Here is a 17,032-nt window from a genome sequence, read left to right as displayed (position 1 = left end):
GATTTCCAATGGTTCATGTAAAGGCGCTATATCCGCTGGCAGTTTCGTACATTTAGAAAAGCCAATTTAGGAATTACGTTGACAATAATTTGTGAGATGGATCTGGATAGTGGATGGTAGACGAGAGACTTGCTTGCTACAGTTGAAGACATGGTGCAGTCTCCAAAGTGCGAACGTGGCATTTGGTTCTGGGCAGCCAAGGCTACAAGAATGTCGCAGAAGTTCTGCTTCTTTTCCATGACTCCCTCATGCATCGACAAAACAATTTATTTGCAGGAGAGGATTATTGAAAGAGGATCAGTACCTGATAAATAGCACAAAATCACGCGTGGGTCCTCTGCTTGGTTCATTTAAAGCTTTGGTGTCTGAAGAGTGCCTGAGAATGGAATGTTCAATAACGAGAGCATTCAGTACCACTACATCAACACTAGATCGGTTCACGTCAAAAATGCATAGCCATGAACAATATGGCATGGTTCCACTCGAGTGAAGTGGGGTTAAAGCAGGTATTATTTAATTATAAAATGGTACAAATTAAATGCGTATAGAAAGTAAGATCATGAAAATAAGCTGTGCAGATTTAACACCGTATAAATTCTCCGATCCAGGGACTGCCCTTACATGCCACCAAGGTTTTTCTGCATTGCCAATGCCCCCATAGAGTATTATTTTCTCGTGCAAGAGAAGTAACAGCACCAGAGCAAAATAATGGCCGCTGCAGTGACCTGGCAATCGTGCTGAACTTATACATGTTTGAATATTATTTGTTCAAATAAGAGAAGGGGCTTGCTGTAAAGACGAGCACTACAGCTCGAGGGGCTGGAGCATTAACAGCAATAAATTAAATTCATAGGTAAGCTATAAAATAGTGTCATCTAGTTCCAGCTCAGTTGTCGCATTTTCCTGTATAAAACTTTGCAACAACAAAGTTCAACAAATTTAGCAAAAGCTCATGATTTGATGAAACTAAGATGATTGCTTGGAGAAACTAAAACGTTAAAGACTACAATTCTCAAATTTTGGGTTCTATTGGATATATAGCGTTCAAGTCACACAAGAACCTTACAGAAATAGGGATGTGCTAGTGAGAAAACTTCGATAACAAAGCAACATGCCCCACTAATTCTGAGAATCTCCTAAGTAGCTTTTGCTTGGACCAATCTTTGCTTCATCATTTCCACCAAGTCTCCAGACAAGCCAATGTTCATTTATTGGCAGAATTCAGTTGTGTCTCCCATTAGTTTGGCTTCAAGCCATTTGTTGCGAGTAAACAGAATTGCATGGCAATCTTACTTCTATCTCTTCAGATTTAAAAGATGGCTATTTCCCGTTTAAATCCTCAACTAAGATTCCGACAGGTACCAGTCCCAGGGACCATCACGATTAGATGGGCAAGGGTTGAGGTTCAGCTGCTGCTGACTCAAGCAACGGACTTTTCTGGAAGTTGTTCCTGAGCTGCCCACAGGCAGCACTAGCATCAAGCCCGCGTGTTTGTCTAACACTGACAGTTATCTTTTTAGACTCCAAGGCTGCTGCAAAAGCTAAAACCTGCCAATTTTGCAAAGCAAACTGAAGAAGTCAATTCTGTCGTTCAGGTAATTACCATTTCCACATGCTAAAGGTGGATTGCATAGAAATATTGCTACTTGGTACAGAATATGGCAGCTGTCACCCCCAATTTACCAGCAAAATGGCTAATGATACTAATTAAAATCAACTAAGAGGAACCAAAAAACAGAATTGAATGTGTAATCCATCAAGTTGATACCGCTTTCTTATATGGCCTTCGGTATTCAGAACCTTCTATAGGATTGAAAGGTATCAGGTTCACATGATAACCACGACCGCACGAATGAAGCATTTCTGCAAGTTCTACTGCATGCTCTATTCTATCATTGAGACCAGCTGCCCATATCCATGATTTGAAAAGAAATGGTTAGCACATCAAAATTCATACTACTAAACAAAATATCAAACAAGGTACAAGTTAAATTCTGGTCAACTACCTAAAAGTGTATACTCAAAGGTTACTCTGCGTCCAGTTTGGAGGAAATAGTCCTTGCAGTCATCCATTAACGCATCTAAGGGGTAAGACTTTGCACTGGGAACAAACATTTGTCGAAGTTCCTGGTTTGGAGCATGTATGCTTGAGCCCCATAAAAGCCAAAAAAACTACAGATCAGCAGGAGGAACACAAAAACTTAAATTCGTGAAGATAGAGCTGAAATCCAGATAAAGCTCACTGGGCAAGAGAATGCTAGACTGAGGTAACTTAGATTGGTGCAGGCCCTGCCTGACAGACAGAGTTACCTAATAGCACTTGATAATGGCCTCATGTGATAGCTAAGAGTTGTTCGCATGGCCCATGCAGATGGTTATCATCCACACAGCCTTGCAGATCTAGAATTCCTCACAAAGCAAAAGTAGTTCAGTGTTTAACTGTTACTGCACATTGAAGTGTGCATGACAGTGCATGGTTACATTTGCAGCATGCATGTATAATTTGGGTTTTAGCAAATCAGATTGGAATATTTTCAACTGTTAATAAAAGCAAGCAAGAAACTATGATAGTAAAGTATACATCCATGCTTATGAATGGGGCAGCTGTGGATGGCCACCAACACAAATGTGTTAGCATGTGCAAGCAAATGTTTGATATTTGTTCCATCAATAATTTCTGTGATTAGATGATCAAGAAAGCACATACAACTACCACGAAGCAGCATCTTTCCTCAAATTGTATAGTATAATTGGCGCTCTAAATCTAGTATAATAACTCCAGAAACCAGTGGTACTTGCAGGAACCAGAAAAATGATATATGATGCACCTTTAGGAGCACTAGCAAAGGCTAGATACCTGACAGCCAATGTTGACTGAAGCTTGTGTGATGCCAGCAACTTGATTGTGTTGGGCACACCCACTGTGGATATTGTCATCATCCTTTGCCCAATTTGCACATCCTAAAAACAAAGTACATAAAGAAAAATGGGGCAATGCCCTTACTGATTATAATAATGACAATAAACTTACAAACTCCAGAACCCAAATTCCAAGAGTGTCTTCAGCTACTGTGACCATTTTATGCACCAAGTATTTGTTAGAATCTAGGTTTCAACATGTACCTAAAACTTAATGCATGTTTATTATTTTTGCAAGCATAATCTACATCCTATCGAGAGAAGAGTTATTGTGAAGACAAGAGAAGAGAATCGAATGCAACTGTCCTGGATACTGTAAGCACCAGTATTATGAAAATTCCACTATATGCACTGGGAAAGTCATGCCGCTATGATATGAAAATTTAAATAAGGCAGGATTCAAGTTTAGTCATTAAAAAAAGGACGTCAAGGGATGCATTACAGTGTATATGCTATACAAAAATAATAGAAAATATAAAAATGCATAAGAATAATATATATTGCAAATGCAACACTATAGGTCATTATTTTCTCTAGCAAAGTTATCAGGAAAAAAAAATTTATTAGCATCTTTTTTTGTTGGCAACTGGGATACCGTTTGTAAAACCAAGCAATAATCACACATATATCAGATTATTTTTTTGTAGCAATGTCAAACAGATAAAGAATCTAAATCATACTTTTAATTCAAGATCCAGGTTCTAATTACATCGTATTTTCACCAGAGATATATTTAAAGGAAAATAATTTAGAACCTTATTCAAGCACCTATGTGCTTCCAAAACTGACTTCAGATTCAACATTGGTTCACCCATGCCCATGAAGACAACATTTGTCACCCTATGTCTGAAGAGCTCCTCTATAGCCAATACCTACATTCACAAAGCACCGACACAAGCAACTAAAAATTATAAACAACCTTTTACAGACACTTTCATATCAAAAATTATAATTTACAAATTATTAGAAGCAAAATTCTAAATGTTCCACAGAAAACCTGCTCAACAATCTCATGTCGTTTGAGGTTCCTTGAGTAACCACCCTTTCCAGTAGCACAAAATGAGCATCGCAAGGGACACCCTGCCTGCATATCTTACCAAAGATTAGAGAATCAAAAAAGGTTTTTTTTTTATATAGGAGGGTCAATTTTCAAAAGAACATTCTGAAAAATGCACATGATATGTGTTGCTGGTGGTCCAAACCGAGAACGATTGGCACAGCGGTGTGAACGGGATTCCGTCTGAGCTGCCTTGGTCGATGTTGATTGTGCTCCACCTTCCACCGGGAAACCTGCGAGCAAGCCTCGCACCACCACTGGGGTAGTGGGGGCCCTCCGACGATCAAGTCAGAGGAGATTGGAGGAGGAGGAGAGATGATAATCGCAAGCAAGAGAGTGCTCTGGAAGATATTGCTTACCCCCCCCTTCTCTCCCCAGCCGCATATATACCTGGCTGGGGGGTCTCTCAGGGGGGTTTGTCATCGTGGGGCGCGATGGAGTGGCCACTGACATGGCCGTTACAGGGCGTCGTGGAGCAGCGCTGGGTACGGCCATGACAGGGCGTAGTGGAGTTCCGCTTTGTACGGCTGATACAGGAGATCGTGGAACAGCATCGGATACAGCCGTTGCAGGGAGTAGTGGAGCAGGAGGCCTCGGCGTGCCTCTGGGAAGCAGCCTGTCGTTATCAAGAGATCTCCGACTCGGGGTCGGAGTGCTGGATCGAAGGGCAGCCGACTCGAGGTCGGGCTGTGGAGCCGAAGATGTCCGACTCGGGGTCGGATTGCTGGATCAAAGGGCAACCGACTCGAGGTCGGGCTGTGGAGCCGAAGATGTCCGACTCGGGGTCGGATTGCTGGATCAAAGGGCAACCGACTCGAGGTCGGGCTGTGGAGCCGAAGATGTCCGACTCGGGGTCGGATTGCTGGATCAAAGGGCAACCGACTCGAGGTCGGGCTGTGGAGCCGAAGATGTCCGACTCGGGGTCGGATTGCTGGATCAAAGGACAGCCGTAGTCTTCATGGGCGCGCGTGCCGGTCACGTGGAGCATGGCGGCTTAGTTCCCCCGTAACAGTAGCCCCCCACTTCCGAGCCTGGAACCAGAAGGGGAACGGGTGAAGGGAGTGATGCTTCGAGATTGCCGCCATCCCTCGGAGAGGCGCGCGCGCTTCGAGCTCCCCGCCTTCCTTATGGCGTATGGCGGTTGTTGCTGACCTGGCAGTCTGAGGATTTCGGCGGACATCCTTCCTCAATGGTGTCGATTCGCCTTTGGGGTGCGAGCGACCCTTCGGCGGCCAGACGTCCTCTGGCGTCATCGAGGCATCACCCGCTTTTCCGCCTATTTAACCGGGGGCCCTCCCCCGTCCGTCTTCCTCTTTACAGACATTTTCGAGTTTCCCCTTTGCGCTGCCGTTGTTGCCGTCGGACTGTTCGCTTGCTTCTCCTTTGACGCTCTCGGAGCCGTTCTTCCTTCTCTTCCGGTGAGTTACCCCATTCTTCTACTTAGGGCTCTTCGTACTTTCTCCTTTTGTACTAGTGTACCCCAGTCGTCCCGGTCTTTCCTCCCTTCTTGTCCCCGTCCTGACCGTAGGTTTATTGGCCATTAGGAATGGGCGAAGTGAGAGCAGACCACATTAAGTCGGAGCTGGTCGCCGAGGACTTAGACAAACTCGTGGCTCGGTACCACCTTCCCGAGGCCTGCAACGTTACGCTCCCGGGGCCTGAGGAGAGGATGTCCCATCCTCCTCCAGGGAAGATCGCCATCAATGAGGGCATTCTCCAGGCCGGGTTCCGCTTTCCCCCTTCGGACTTAGTCGTGCAGGTACTCCGGGGTTTAAGAGTTGCGCCGACGCAACTGGTGCCGAACTCGTGGCGTGCCCTGACGGTCTTCCAGGTTCTCTGCCGCATGCACGAGATTCCCGCCACTCTGAATGTTTTTTGGGAGTTCTACAGCCTGAGTGGCCACCCCCAGGACAAAGGGTGGTGGTGCTTTGCGGCGCGGCGAGGGTGCGGCCTCGTCAAAGAGGCTCCTTCCTCCATTCACGGCTGGAAGGAGCGTTTCTTCTTCATCGATGTAGATCCCTCTTGGGAAATCAGGGCGACCTGGGAGACGCCGATGAAGTCCCCGATCGGCCTATCGAGACTGTCGAGGGAGGAATCCGATGGCTTGGCCGCCTTGAAGGGGTTGGTTGCCGAGGGCCAGCTCCCCCCGGTGGCCCGCCTTATTTCTGAGGATACCTTGGTGAATGTCGGCCTGAGCTCGGTCCCCACCGACCGTGAGCCCGCTACCATTTCTTTTTTGACTCTTTTCTCCTCTTTCGTCTCGTTCTTTCCTTCGGTTTCTCAGCCCTCGACCATCTCGTTCTTGTTGCAGAGATTGACGACGTCATGCGGTCGGACAAGGGACCGGCTGTTGGTAGGTTGTCCCTATTGGAAGCGGTCCGGAGGAGGAAACGAGCTCCTCCGAGCGGGGCCCCGCCAGCGAAGAAGTCCCGCAAGGAGGTGCCTCCGACGCCGACCGACGAGTCCGGGCCCACCGATCAGGGAGACGCCGTGGGCACGGACCGGCAGCTGACGCTGTATCAGCCCTCCGGTGGTGAGACTGCCGCTATTCCGGAGGTATCATCCGAGCCCGCTCAAGACGGACGGGTCGGACGTGATCGGTCCCCGGCCCGACCTTCGACTCAGCCGGCTCCTGATGATTCAAGGAGGGACGCGCCGAGGCCCCGACCGAGCGGGGCCCTATCAATTCCTGGAGTGACCCCCGCCCCGAGCACAATCAGTAGGACTCTTCCCCAGGCGATGGGTAAGGGTAAGGCTGCAGAACCACCATCCGGCTCCGGGGAGAAATCGAGGTCGGCCTTCACTACCGATGGCGCCCGAAACCTCATCGAAACAGTGCTGCTGGAGAAGGACCGTCGGCGGGTCCGGGAGTTGGGGGTCTCTGACGTCGGGGCTGCCAGCTGCGTCTGTCTCATGTCGGTGAGTGTTCTTCTGGCCGCTTTTCACCATTTATTAGCTCTGTTGTTCTCCGCCTGACGCCCTCACTTTTCCTATCTCTTAGCTCGCCCAGTACATGATCCGTCTAGAGGAGTGCTACAAGGAACAGGCGGGGCTTCTGGCGAAGGCCGAGGACCGACTGAAAGCAGTGGAAGAGGGAGGCCAGGCCGTGGCGGGCAGGACGACCGGGGACCTCGAGGCGAGGCTCCGGGAGGCCGAAGAGCGGGCACTCGGCTTCGCCGCCCTCGAGAAGCAACTGTTGAAAGCTCGGGAGCAACTCAAAGTCGCCTCGGGCCTCGAAAGCAGGGTTAAGAAGGCGGAGGAACGAGCTAAAAAGCAGTCCCGGAAGGTCGCGGACTATCGAGAGAGGTGGGAGAAGGCTCAGCGGTCTGCCGACAGCGCCCGCAACCGAACCCGGTCTCTTGAAGCCAAACTGGGCGAATTGGAGTCAGCCTTGGAGAGGTCCTGCGCGAACGACCAAGAGCTCCGTTCGCGCCTGGAGGAAGCTGAGGCCGCTCGCACTGCTGCCGAGGCGGAGCGTAAGGAGGCTCAGGCTAATCTGCTGAGGGTCTCCTCCGAGGCTGAAGACCGGATTGTGGCGAAGGTCTTGGAGGCTAAGGCTCAGATTACGGAGCGAGCAGAGGCGGCGCTGGCCGAGAAGAGTGCGGAGATCGGGCGCCAGGCGGTACAGGCTTATCGTCAGTCCGCCGAGTTCACCCGTGATATGTCGGAGGCGGTACGGGCCTATCGTCAGTCTGACGAGTTCGTCCGTGACGCGTCGGACGCGGGGTCCGAATCCTTCATCTTAGGCTTCGAGGAGGGCCTGGCAAGGGTGTCGGCTAAGTACCCCGAAGTTGACCTGAGTGGGATTTCCCTTCTCGACTCCTCTCCGGCGCCATCGCCTGCTGATTCTCCTACCGCCTCCCTACCCCCTGCGGACGAGCTCGACACTCCCGACCCGGGGGTTCCTCCAAGCTGACCTCTTGTACCTTTCGTTGTCCTCTTTTTTGTATGTCGGCATTTTGCCAAATTGTATGGGCCTTGGCCCTGAAACAATGAAAATTAATACAAGTCGAATGTTTCTTCATCTCGCTTTCGTCCTCCTTTTTTTTTCTTTTTAACTCTTGGCGGCGTCTTGCCGACTCCTGACTCTCGAAGTTCTTCCGGCCCTAAGCCAGGCATCCGAGCGCTAAGCCAGGCATCCGAGGGTTAGGCCTCAGGAAATTCTTCCGGCGCTAAGCCAGGCATCCGAGGGTTAGGCCTCAGGAAATTCTTCCGGCGCTAAGCCAGGCATCCGAGGGTTAGGCCTCAGGAAATTCTTCCGGCGCTAAGCCAGGCATCCGAGGGTTAGGCCTCAGGAAATTCTTCCGGCATTAAGCCAGGCATCCGAGGGTTAGGCCTCAGGAAATTCTTCCGGCACTAAGCCAGGCATCCGAGGGTTAGGCCTCAGGAAATTCTTCCGGCATTAAGCCAGGCATCCGAGGGTTAGGCCTCAGGAAATTCTTCCGGCACTAAGCCAGGCATCCGAGGGTTAGGCCTCAGGAAATTCCGCTCGTCGGTCGGCCAAGGCTGGCGCAAGCCGAGGCGACCGGTCGGGGCTTCAGGCTAGTCTGGTCCCGGGATGGTCATCGGGTTAGCCTGGCATCCGAGGGCCGAGCCTCGGGAGATTCCGCTCGTTGGTCGGCCAAGGCTGGCGCAAGCCAAGGTGACCGGTCGGGGCTTCAGGCTAGTCTGCTCCCGGGATGATCATCGGGTTAGCCTGGCATCTGAGGGTTGTCAGGCCTCAGGAAATTCCGCTCGTTGGTCGGCCAAGGCTGGCGCAAGCCGAGGCGACCGGTCGGGGCTTCAGGCTAGTCTGCTCCCAGGATGATCATCGGGTTAGCCTGGCATCTGAGGGTTGTCAGGCCTCAGGAAATTCCGCTCGTTGGTCGGCCAAGGCTGGCGCAAGCCAAGGCGACCGGTCGGGGCTTCAGGCTAGTCTGCTCCCGGGATGATCATCGGGTTAGCCTGGCATCTGAGGGTTGTCAGGCCTCAGAAAATTCCGCTCGTTGGTCGGCCAAGGCTGGCGCAAGCCGAGGCGACCGGTCGAGGCTTCAGGCTAGTCTGCTCCCAGGATGATCATCGGGTTAGCCTGGCATCCGAGGGTTGTCAGGCCTCAGGAAATTCCGCTCGTTGGTCGGCCAAGGCTGGCGCAAGCCGAGGCGACCGGTCGGGGCTTCAGGCTAGTCTGCTCCCGGGATGATCATCGGGTTAGCCTGGCATCCGAGGGCCGAGCCTCGGGAGATTCCGCTCGTTGGTCGGCCAAGGCTGGCGCAAGCCGAGGCGACCGGTCGGGGCTTCAGGCTAGTCTGCTCCCGGGATGATCATCGGGTTAGCCTGGCATCCGAGGGCCGAGCCTCGGGAGATTCCGCTCGTTGGTCGGCCAAGGCTGGCGCAAGCCGAGGCGACCGGTCGGGGCTTCAGGCTAGTCTGCTCCCGGGATGATCATCGGGTTAGCCTGGCATCCGAGGGCCGAGCCTCGGGAGATTCCGCTCGTTGGTCGGCCAAGGCTGGCGCAAGCCGAGGCGACCGGTCGGGGCTTCAGGCTAGTCTGCTCCCGGGATGATCATCGGGTTAGCCTGGCATCCGAGGGCCGAGCCTCGGAAGATTCCGCTCGTTGGTCGGCCAAGGCTGGCGCAAGCCGAGGCGACCGGTCGGGGCTTCAGGCTAGTCTGCTCCCGGGATGATCATCGGGTTAGCCTGGCATCCGAGGGCCGAGCCTCGGGAGATTCCGCTCGTTGGTCGGCCAAGGCTGGCGCAAGCCGAGGCGACCGGTCGGGGCTTCAGGCTAGTCTGCTCCCGGGATGATCATCGGGTTAGCCTGGCATCCGAGGGCCGAGCCTCGGGAGATTCCGCTCGTTGGTCGGCCAAGGCTGGCGCAAGCCGAGGCGACCGGTCGGGGCTTCAGACTAGTCTGCTCCCGGGATGATCATCGGGTTAGCCTGGCATCCGAGGGCCGAGCCTCGGGAGATTCCGCTCGTTGGTCGGCCAAGGCTGGCGCAAGCCGAGGCGACCGGTCGGGGCTTCAGGCTAGTCTGCTCCCGGGATGATCATCGGGTTAGCCTGGCATCCGAGGGCCGAGCCTCGGGAGATTCCGCTCGTTGGTCGGCCAAGGCTGGCGCAAGCCGAGGCGACCGGTCGGGGCTTCAGGCTAGTCTGGTCCCGGGATGGTCATCGGGTTAGCCTGGCATCCGAGGGCCGAGCCTCGGGAGATTCCGCTCGTTGGTCGGCCAAGGCTGGCGCAAGCCAAGGCGACCGGTCGGGGCTTCAGGCTAGTCTGCTCCCGGGATGATCATCGGGTTAGCCTGGCATCTGAGGGTTGTCAGGCCTCAGGAAATTCCGCTCGTTGGTCGGCCAAGGCTGGCGCAAGCCGAGGCGACCGGTCGGGGCTTCAGGCTAGTCTGCTCCCGGGATGATCATCGGGTTAGCCTGGCATCCGAGGGCCGAGCCTCGGGAGATTCCGCTCGTTGGTCGGCCAAGGCTGGCGCAAGCCGAGGCGACCGGTCGGGGCTTCAGGCTAGTCTGCTCCCGGGATGATCATCGGGTTAGCCTGGCATCCGAGGGCCGAGCCTCGGGAGATTCCGCTCGTTGGTCGGCCAAGGCTGGCGCAAGCCGAGGCGACCGGTCGGGGCTTCAGGCTAGTCTGCTCCCGGGATGATCATCGGGTTAGCCTGGCATCCGAGGGCCGAGCCTCGGGAGATTCCGCTCGTTGGTCGGCCAAGGCTGGCGCAAGCCGAGGCGACCGGTCGGGGCTTCAGGCTAGTCTGCTCCCGGGATGATCATCGGGTTAGCCTGGCATCCGAGGGCCGTGCCTCGGGAAATTCCGCTCGTTGGCCATGCGCCTGTCGCTTGCAGCCCGACGGAGTTTCTCCGTGGCCAGCTGCGATCGTGTTTCTCCTCTTCTCCAAGCGTTGCCTGGGGAACACCAGAAGGGCATTAAACGCTAATTGATGTGTTACCTGGGAAATCGGATCGCCAGTTGCTGCTTGCGAGGAGTGTCAGTTAAGCGGCCGCGATGCGCGCGTTCTTCGAGGCGGATGCGGCCTGGGCGCGGGCGGAGATACGTGGACCTAGGGGTACAGGGCACCCGGAGTGTCCTGCACAAAAAATGCGATTAAGGAGAATGACGCTTAGGAAATCGCGGGAAGATACGCCTTGAGAGCCGGATCGGCTCCGGATTCAATGCGCCCGCATTTATTGGAGCCACCCGTATCGGAACGACCGGGGGGCCGCAGTTTGGCTATAAATATAGGTGCAGGTGCGATGGAGCCTGCCAAGCCGGAGCTGTTCAAGTTGCCATGGATCGTGGACCTTCTCTCTGGCGCATGGCTGAGAGACTCCTGCCGAAGGAACGGGAGGCGCGCCCCTCGCGACTTCAGCCAACTAGCCGTTTCATCTGGGATCAGCAAGGAGGGTCTCCCCGGCGGAACTCCGCTCTAGGCGTTTCATCCGGGATCACATCTCCCCTCCTTGAAGTTCAGCCTCCCGATTGAGCTCTGCACCAGACGCCTGATCCGGGACCGCGCCTCCATATGCTCTTCCCCCTCGTATTCCTTCTCTCCCCTAACACTGGGGAGGACCGGAATATCCCTTGGAGGTGGCGTTCCTCTGGAGGCAGCGGGAGCTTCGTCGGCGGCGGCTCCTCATCCTCTTCGTGGGGCGTGGATGGCGCCTCCGGTTGGAGGCAGTGTGGACTTCTCCTTCGTCCACTTCTTCTTCATCAGCGCCGGCTCTTCGTCTCTTTCGTGAGACGCCGATGGCGCCTCCGGTTGGAAGCACCCACTTCCGACGGGATTGCAACCGCTTCAGATGGAGGTTTCGGGATCCCAGATCTTCAGCTCCTCGGAGTCTCCACCTCTTCTTTACTTTCTTTACACCCTAATTCCCCCCTGGGAATTCCTTGTAATCACACGAGCACGCCGTTGTAACCAGAAATTATTGAAATGCAAAGCGTTATACATTTTTGAACTGTCTTTCTGGCATCGTCGTTCTACTGGTAATACATCCGCAGGTTAGCGGAATTCCAGCTCCTTAGAATTTCTCGACCATCTAGGGCCTCCAACTGGTAGGAGCCAGGTCGGTTTACCCAGCGAACCTTATATGGGCCTTCCCAATTTGGCGCTAGCTTCCCACCTTCCGCAGGTCGAGATGCTTTAGCTCGCCTTAGCACCAGATCTCCGATTCTGAAAAGCTTCGGTCGGACCTTGGAGTTGTAATATCGGGCCACCCTCCGCTGATACATCGCCATCCGAACCTGCGCCATTTCCCTCGCTTCTTCCAAGAGATCCAGGTTCCCTCGGAGTTGTTCCGAATTGGCCTCGGGTCGGTGCGCGGCCACCCCTGATGCTTCCACCGAGCCCCCTGCGTTCCTCACAGGCCGAGAGCAGCCCCCAGTGATGGTGTGGATCACGCCCGCGACGGGTCGATTCTGCTCCCGAGGCTCCTGAGGGGCCGGGTCGGCCGGGCGCGGGTCTGCGGGGGGACGTCGGTCGTTTACATATCGACCGAGACGCCCTCGGCGGATGAGAGCCTCGATCTCGTCCCGAAGCTGGAAGCAGTCTTCGGTGTCGTGGCCGTGGTCTCGGTGGTACTCACAGTACACTCGAGAGGGCCTCCTCCCAGGGATTTTCTTCATCTGCCTCGGAACCGGGAGGTTCTCCCGCCCCTTGACCTCCATAAGGATCTGGGCCCGGGGGGCCAGGAGTGGGGTGTACCGGTTGAAGCGTCGGTGCGGAGAACGAGGGCGTGGGGCGCCGTGGTTCCTCGCCGGTGACGGGCTTCTGCGCCGATGTTGAGGCGTCGGGCTCCTCCTCTGGGGTGCCTCTTTTCGCCTTTTCTTCCCGAGCTTTAGAGGGGCCTCGGCGGCCTCCTTGTTCCGGTGGGCGGCTGCCTCCTCGGCGTCTGCATACTGGTTCGCCCGAGACAACAGCTCCGGGAAGCTCCGCGGCAGGCGTTTGTCCAGGGAGAAGGTGAGTCTGCCCTTCCGGAAGCCACGCTTCAGGGCTGAGAGAGCCACCTCCTGGCTCAGGTTCCGGACCTCCAATGTAGCCTTGTTGAAGCGGGTAAGGTAATCCCGCAGGCTTTCTCCCTCGTTTTGCCGGACATCAAAGAGGGAGTCGGAAACCAATCGCCGCCGGCTACTGACGGCGAAATGGCTGATGAAGAGGCGAGTGAACTGGTCAAAGGACTGGATAGAGTCAGCCTCCAGGCCGGCGAACCACGCCCTGGCTGGGCCACGGAGGGTCGCCGGGAAGGCCTTGCAGAGGAGAGGATCTGATGCTCCATGGAGGAGCATAAGAGTCCTGAAACTCTCCACGTGATCCCGCGGGTCCGCCGCCCCGTCATAGGGCTCGATCGCCGGCATTTTGAATCCCAGCGGATTTGGGGTCCGCAGGATCCTCGAGGCAAGCGCCGGTTGGGAGGAGATCTCCAAGTCGGCGAAGGGATCTTTAGAGTGGCCCTTCAGGACCTGGAGTTGTCGGTGGAGATCGTCCACCCGCCGGTCCAGGGAGCGCGACCGGTGGGTGGGAGACAAGGAGCACCGAGAGGGGGACCGACTGGAGCGCGGGTTCCTTGAGGACTGGGGGGTCTGGGAACGCGCCCGGGCCCGCCTCTTGTACCCCGCGCAGCTTCGATGGGACGGTCCCGGCAGAATGGACCGTGCTCGAGAATCTTCCTTGCGCCGGCGCTCCTCCCCATGGGAGAGGAAGGAGCGCGGGTTAAGGAGGACAGGTGAGCGCTCAGGGAGCAGCGGCTCCTGGGCCCGCTGCGGCGCCCGAGACATCACACCCTGCAGGTTCTGCACTGCCTCCGCGAGGGTGCAGACCTGCTGGGCTAACTGGTCGAACTGAGCGGCTTCGACCATCTGAATCGGGGGTGGAACGGTTGAGTGTTGCTGAGAATGTGTTGGAGACGCAGCGGCCTCCCGGCCGGAGGCGCGAGAGGCCCCGCGACCGGAGGCATTGGAAGCTCCACGACCACCTCGCCGTGCCATTACGATCGCTCTGAGATCAGTCCCTTCCTCTAGCGCCAACTGTTGCTGGTGGTCCAAACCGAGAACGATTGGCACAGCGGTGTGAACGGAATTCCGTCTGAGCTGCCTTGGTCGATGTTGATTGTGCTCCACCTTCCACCGGGAAACCTGCGAGCAAGCCTCGCACCACCACTGGGGTAGTGGGGGCCCTCCGACGATCAAGTCAGAGGAGATTGGAGGAGGAGGAGAGATGATAATCGCAAGCAAGAGAGTGCTCTGGAAGATATTGCTTACCCCCCCTTCTCTCCCCAGCCGCATATATACCTGGCTGGATGGTCTCTCAGGGGGGTTTGTCATCGTGGGGTGCGACGGAGTGGCCACTGACATGGCCGTTACAGGGCGTCGTGGAGCAGCGCTGGGTACGGCCATGACAGGGCGTAGTGGAGTTCCGCTTTGTACGGCTGATACAGGAGATCGTGGAACAGCATCGGATACAGCCGTTGCAGGGAGTAGTGGAGCAGGAGGCCTCGGCGTGCCTCTGGGAAGCAGCCTGTCGTTATCAAGAGATCTCCGACTCGGGGTCGGAGTGCTGGATCGAAGGGCAGCCGACTCAAGGTCGGGCTGTGGAGCCGAAGATGTCCGACTCGGGGTCGGATTGCTGGATCAAAGGGCAACCGACTCGAGGTCGGGCTGTGGAGCCGAAGATGTCCGACTCGGGGTCGGATTGCTGGATCAAAGGGCAACCGACTCGAGGTCGGGCTGTGGAGCCGAAGATGTCCGACTCGGGGTCGGATTGCTGGATCAAAGGGCAACCGACTCGAGGTCGGGCTGTGGAGCCGAAGATGTCCGACTCGGGGTCGGATTGCTGGATCAAAGGACAGCCGTAGTCTTCATGGGCGCGCGTGCCGGTCACGTGGAGCATGGCGGCTTAGTTCCCCCGTAACAATATGTATGCAAGCAGAAGCAGTATTTTTCATGGGAAATAACAACAGCAGCAGCAGCAATAGAGAAACTCATGTCAACAATAGTGATCCAAGTCTTACAATTCTACCTGTGATGATATGCATGCAGTAAGGCGAAATGAACCTTTATCTTCCTCAACAGGTATCCCTACAGTTTCGATTAATCTGTTATCTTCCAACTTTATAAGTATCTGCAAGATTGGATTCAATGAGGCAATTGAGCAGAATATAAACTGCAACATACAATAAATAGAAAAATCCTATATTAGAGTAATGTGATTAAACTTACAGCACTACATCAGACATGAGAAATCACAAACAGCAGTCAGAGAATCATTAGGTTGTCAATTGGTATCAATATTTATTTCGTACATAAATATGAAAGAAAGAAGAATTCCACATACATGCTCCACATTCAAACCTTATACGACCAATTATCCAGAAGCACTACGCACTTATAACTAATGGCAAATGCAAGGAAAGTTTGCCTTTAGCAACATACAAGACAATCCTGTCATTTTGCAGTCAGCTTTACAGAATTTCCTTTACCATCGGTCTGTTTTCAGAGTCAAAACCTCAGATGCCATAAGCATCCTCAAAATGGTTTCTTCTAACGTAAAGGCCCCCCCCCCAAAGCAACATTACACATCTATATCAAAAAGCTTTCCTTCAGTACTCGATCAGTGCCACTCATAACCTCCTTCTAAGGTAGGCAATACATCTTGACTTCACCCAGCAAACTAGCTGTATCCCCTTTTCTTGTTATTTTCACAGTTTGGGAACAGCAAAAGTGATGGATAATCTCATCTTCTTCATTTTACAGTCTTCCATCAATTCCTTAATAAGTGACCTTCTTGTTATAAAGCCATATTAATTGTTCAAATCCATGCTAGCTGCTTCCATCTTTATTTTATCACCTTCCCCTGTAGCTTAGTTATATGATTCCCGGCTTTTAGTAAACTAATTATTACATGAACAACTTCCATCGAGAACATATACGGCATGTGGTGAGCATGTAATGGTCATTCCCAAAAGGGTGATACTTTTTTACCTTTACGGTGCCATCTGCAGCAGAGACAGCACGATGAACAGGGGATCTTCCTACCCTCCAACCAGCTTCGCGAAGACCATTCCGGAACGCCTGAGGCACTGCCCTACCAATTACCAAAAGAGACCATGTAGCACACAACACATACTAGCCCAACCAAAAATCACGTCCATCAAAAGGAGAGGAAGGGGAGAAAGCAAAGGAAATTGAGACAGAGACAACAGTTTTTTGAAGAAAAAAAAACAAAGTAGTTATTTGAGAATTCGATCCGTTTTTCTCTACCGCAAGCATTCAATTTCGGAATGAAAATTAATTGAACTTACAGTGGCTGAAATCTGGGATTTCTTTAGCCTTGGTCTTGTATAAAAGATGGTGGAGCTGTTTCCCCCTATAGCTTTGCTGACCCATGATATGAACATGAACAAGAACAAGAAAATTACATCACCGTGAACTAATTACGGGCAAAGGAAAAAGAAAGGGGAAATCTTTTTAGAAACGCTTGGGTAGGACTTCCCCTCGATTAGATACCTGTCCGAAGTCGAGGGCGAGCTGCCGGAGCTCCGGCTCGGACAAGCCGAGGAGCACGCGAGAGGAGTCCGGTTGGGGCAAGCGAGCCGGGGGACTCGAGGGGGCGAGGGAGGCGGCGCGGGAGCGTAGTGCACGTGCGAGTGGGGCGGAGCAAACGTGCTGCAACGTCGCCATTGGAGACCCCCGCGGCTTCTTGATAGGGCCAGAACGGGCGAGCGGCGAGGAGCGAGAAGGCGGCAGCAAGGGGGATCACGAGTGTGCGTTTGTTTCTTCGCCTCTCCGCAATGCGGCCCAGCCGCGCGGCCTACGCTCTCTTGCAGGCGGAGCCCACAAAATCGAGAGCTTCTAATGGGCCGGCCCTTAGGACGAGCGTAGCAAAACATTTGTCTAATGAACTCGACCCATCAGGGGGAAAACTCTAAACTAAGAACCATGGCTTTTCCCCCTCACACATGCCTAATTGCTGCAGGAGCAGTCTTTCTGCATAGTTTATAATATCGAATCGAGAAATATATATCCTACACGGCGGTGCACCAAGACGAGTGCTTAATAAATGGAGCCTGTAGAAA

General features: G+C 53.9%; 1 protein-coding gene across 2 annotated transcripts; it reads right to left on the bottom strand.

The window, feature by feature from the left end:
• Positions 1 to 956: 956 nt before the first annotated feature.
• LOC103721994 (Radical SAM superfamily protein) lies at positions 957 to 16,785 on the bottom strand. Of its 2 annotated transcripts, none has more exons than XM_089928130.1 (10): positions 16,464 to 16,785; positions 16,259 to 16,334; positions 15,939 to 16,036; positions 14,977 to 15,078; positions 3,917 to 4,003; positions 3,675 to 3,791; positions 2,858 to 2,961; positions 2,007 to 2,146; positions 1,769 to 1,905; positions 957 to 1,548 (listed from the first exon to the last, which is right to left on the bottom strand). In XM_089928130.1, the coding sequence occupies exons 1-10, from the start codon at positions 16,635 to 16,637 to the stop codon at positions 1,384 to 1,386; spliced, it is 1,200 nt and encodes a 399-aa protein (XP_089784256.1). In that variant the 5' UTR covers positions 16,638 to 16,785; the 3' UTR covers positions 957 to 1,383. The 2 variants fall into 2 exon arrangements, with proteins under 2 accessions (XP_089784256.1, XP_089784255.1); XM_089928129.1 differs by having other exon boundaries at positions 14,977 to 15,120; positions 16,464 to 16,725.
• Between the last annotated feature and the right edge of the window lie 247 nt (positions 16,786 to 17,032).

The sequence above is a fragment of the Phoenix dactylifera genome, chromosome 17, assembly GCF_051530095.1.
Source record: "Phoenix dactylifera cultivar Ajwa chromosome 17, Ajwa_hap1_PhDact_Kaust_v1.1, whole genome shotgun sequence".
In the NCBI taxonomy this organism is placed as follows: Eukaryota; Viridiplantae; Streptophyta; class Magnoliopsida; order Arecales; family Arecaceae; genus Phoenix; species Phoenix dactylifera.
This window is presented reverse-complemented; position numbering and strand designations above follow the sequence as displayed.

Excerpts from the sequence above, each read along its gene's own strand:
- LOC103721994 (XM_089928129.1), bottom strand. The coding sequence starts at position 16,637 with ATGGCGACGTTGCAGCACGTTTGCTCCGCCCCACTCGCACGTGCACTA. Across the intron at positions 16,335-16,463 it reads TCGCCCTCGACTTCGGACAG|CAAAGCTATAGGGGGAAACA; the intron begins GTATCTAATCGA and ends ATCATGGGTCAG. Across the intron at positions 4,004-14,976 it reads CTGCATGCATATCATCACAG|GCAGGGTGTCCCTTGCGATG; the intron begins GTAGAATTGTAA and ends TAAGATATGCAG.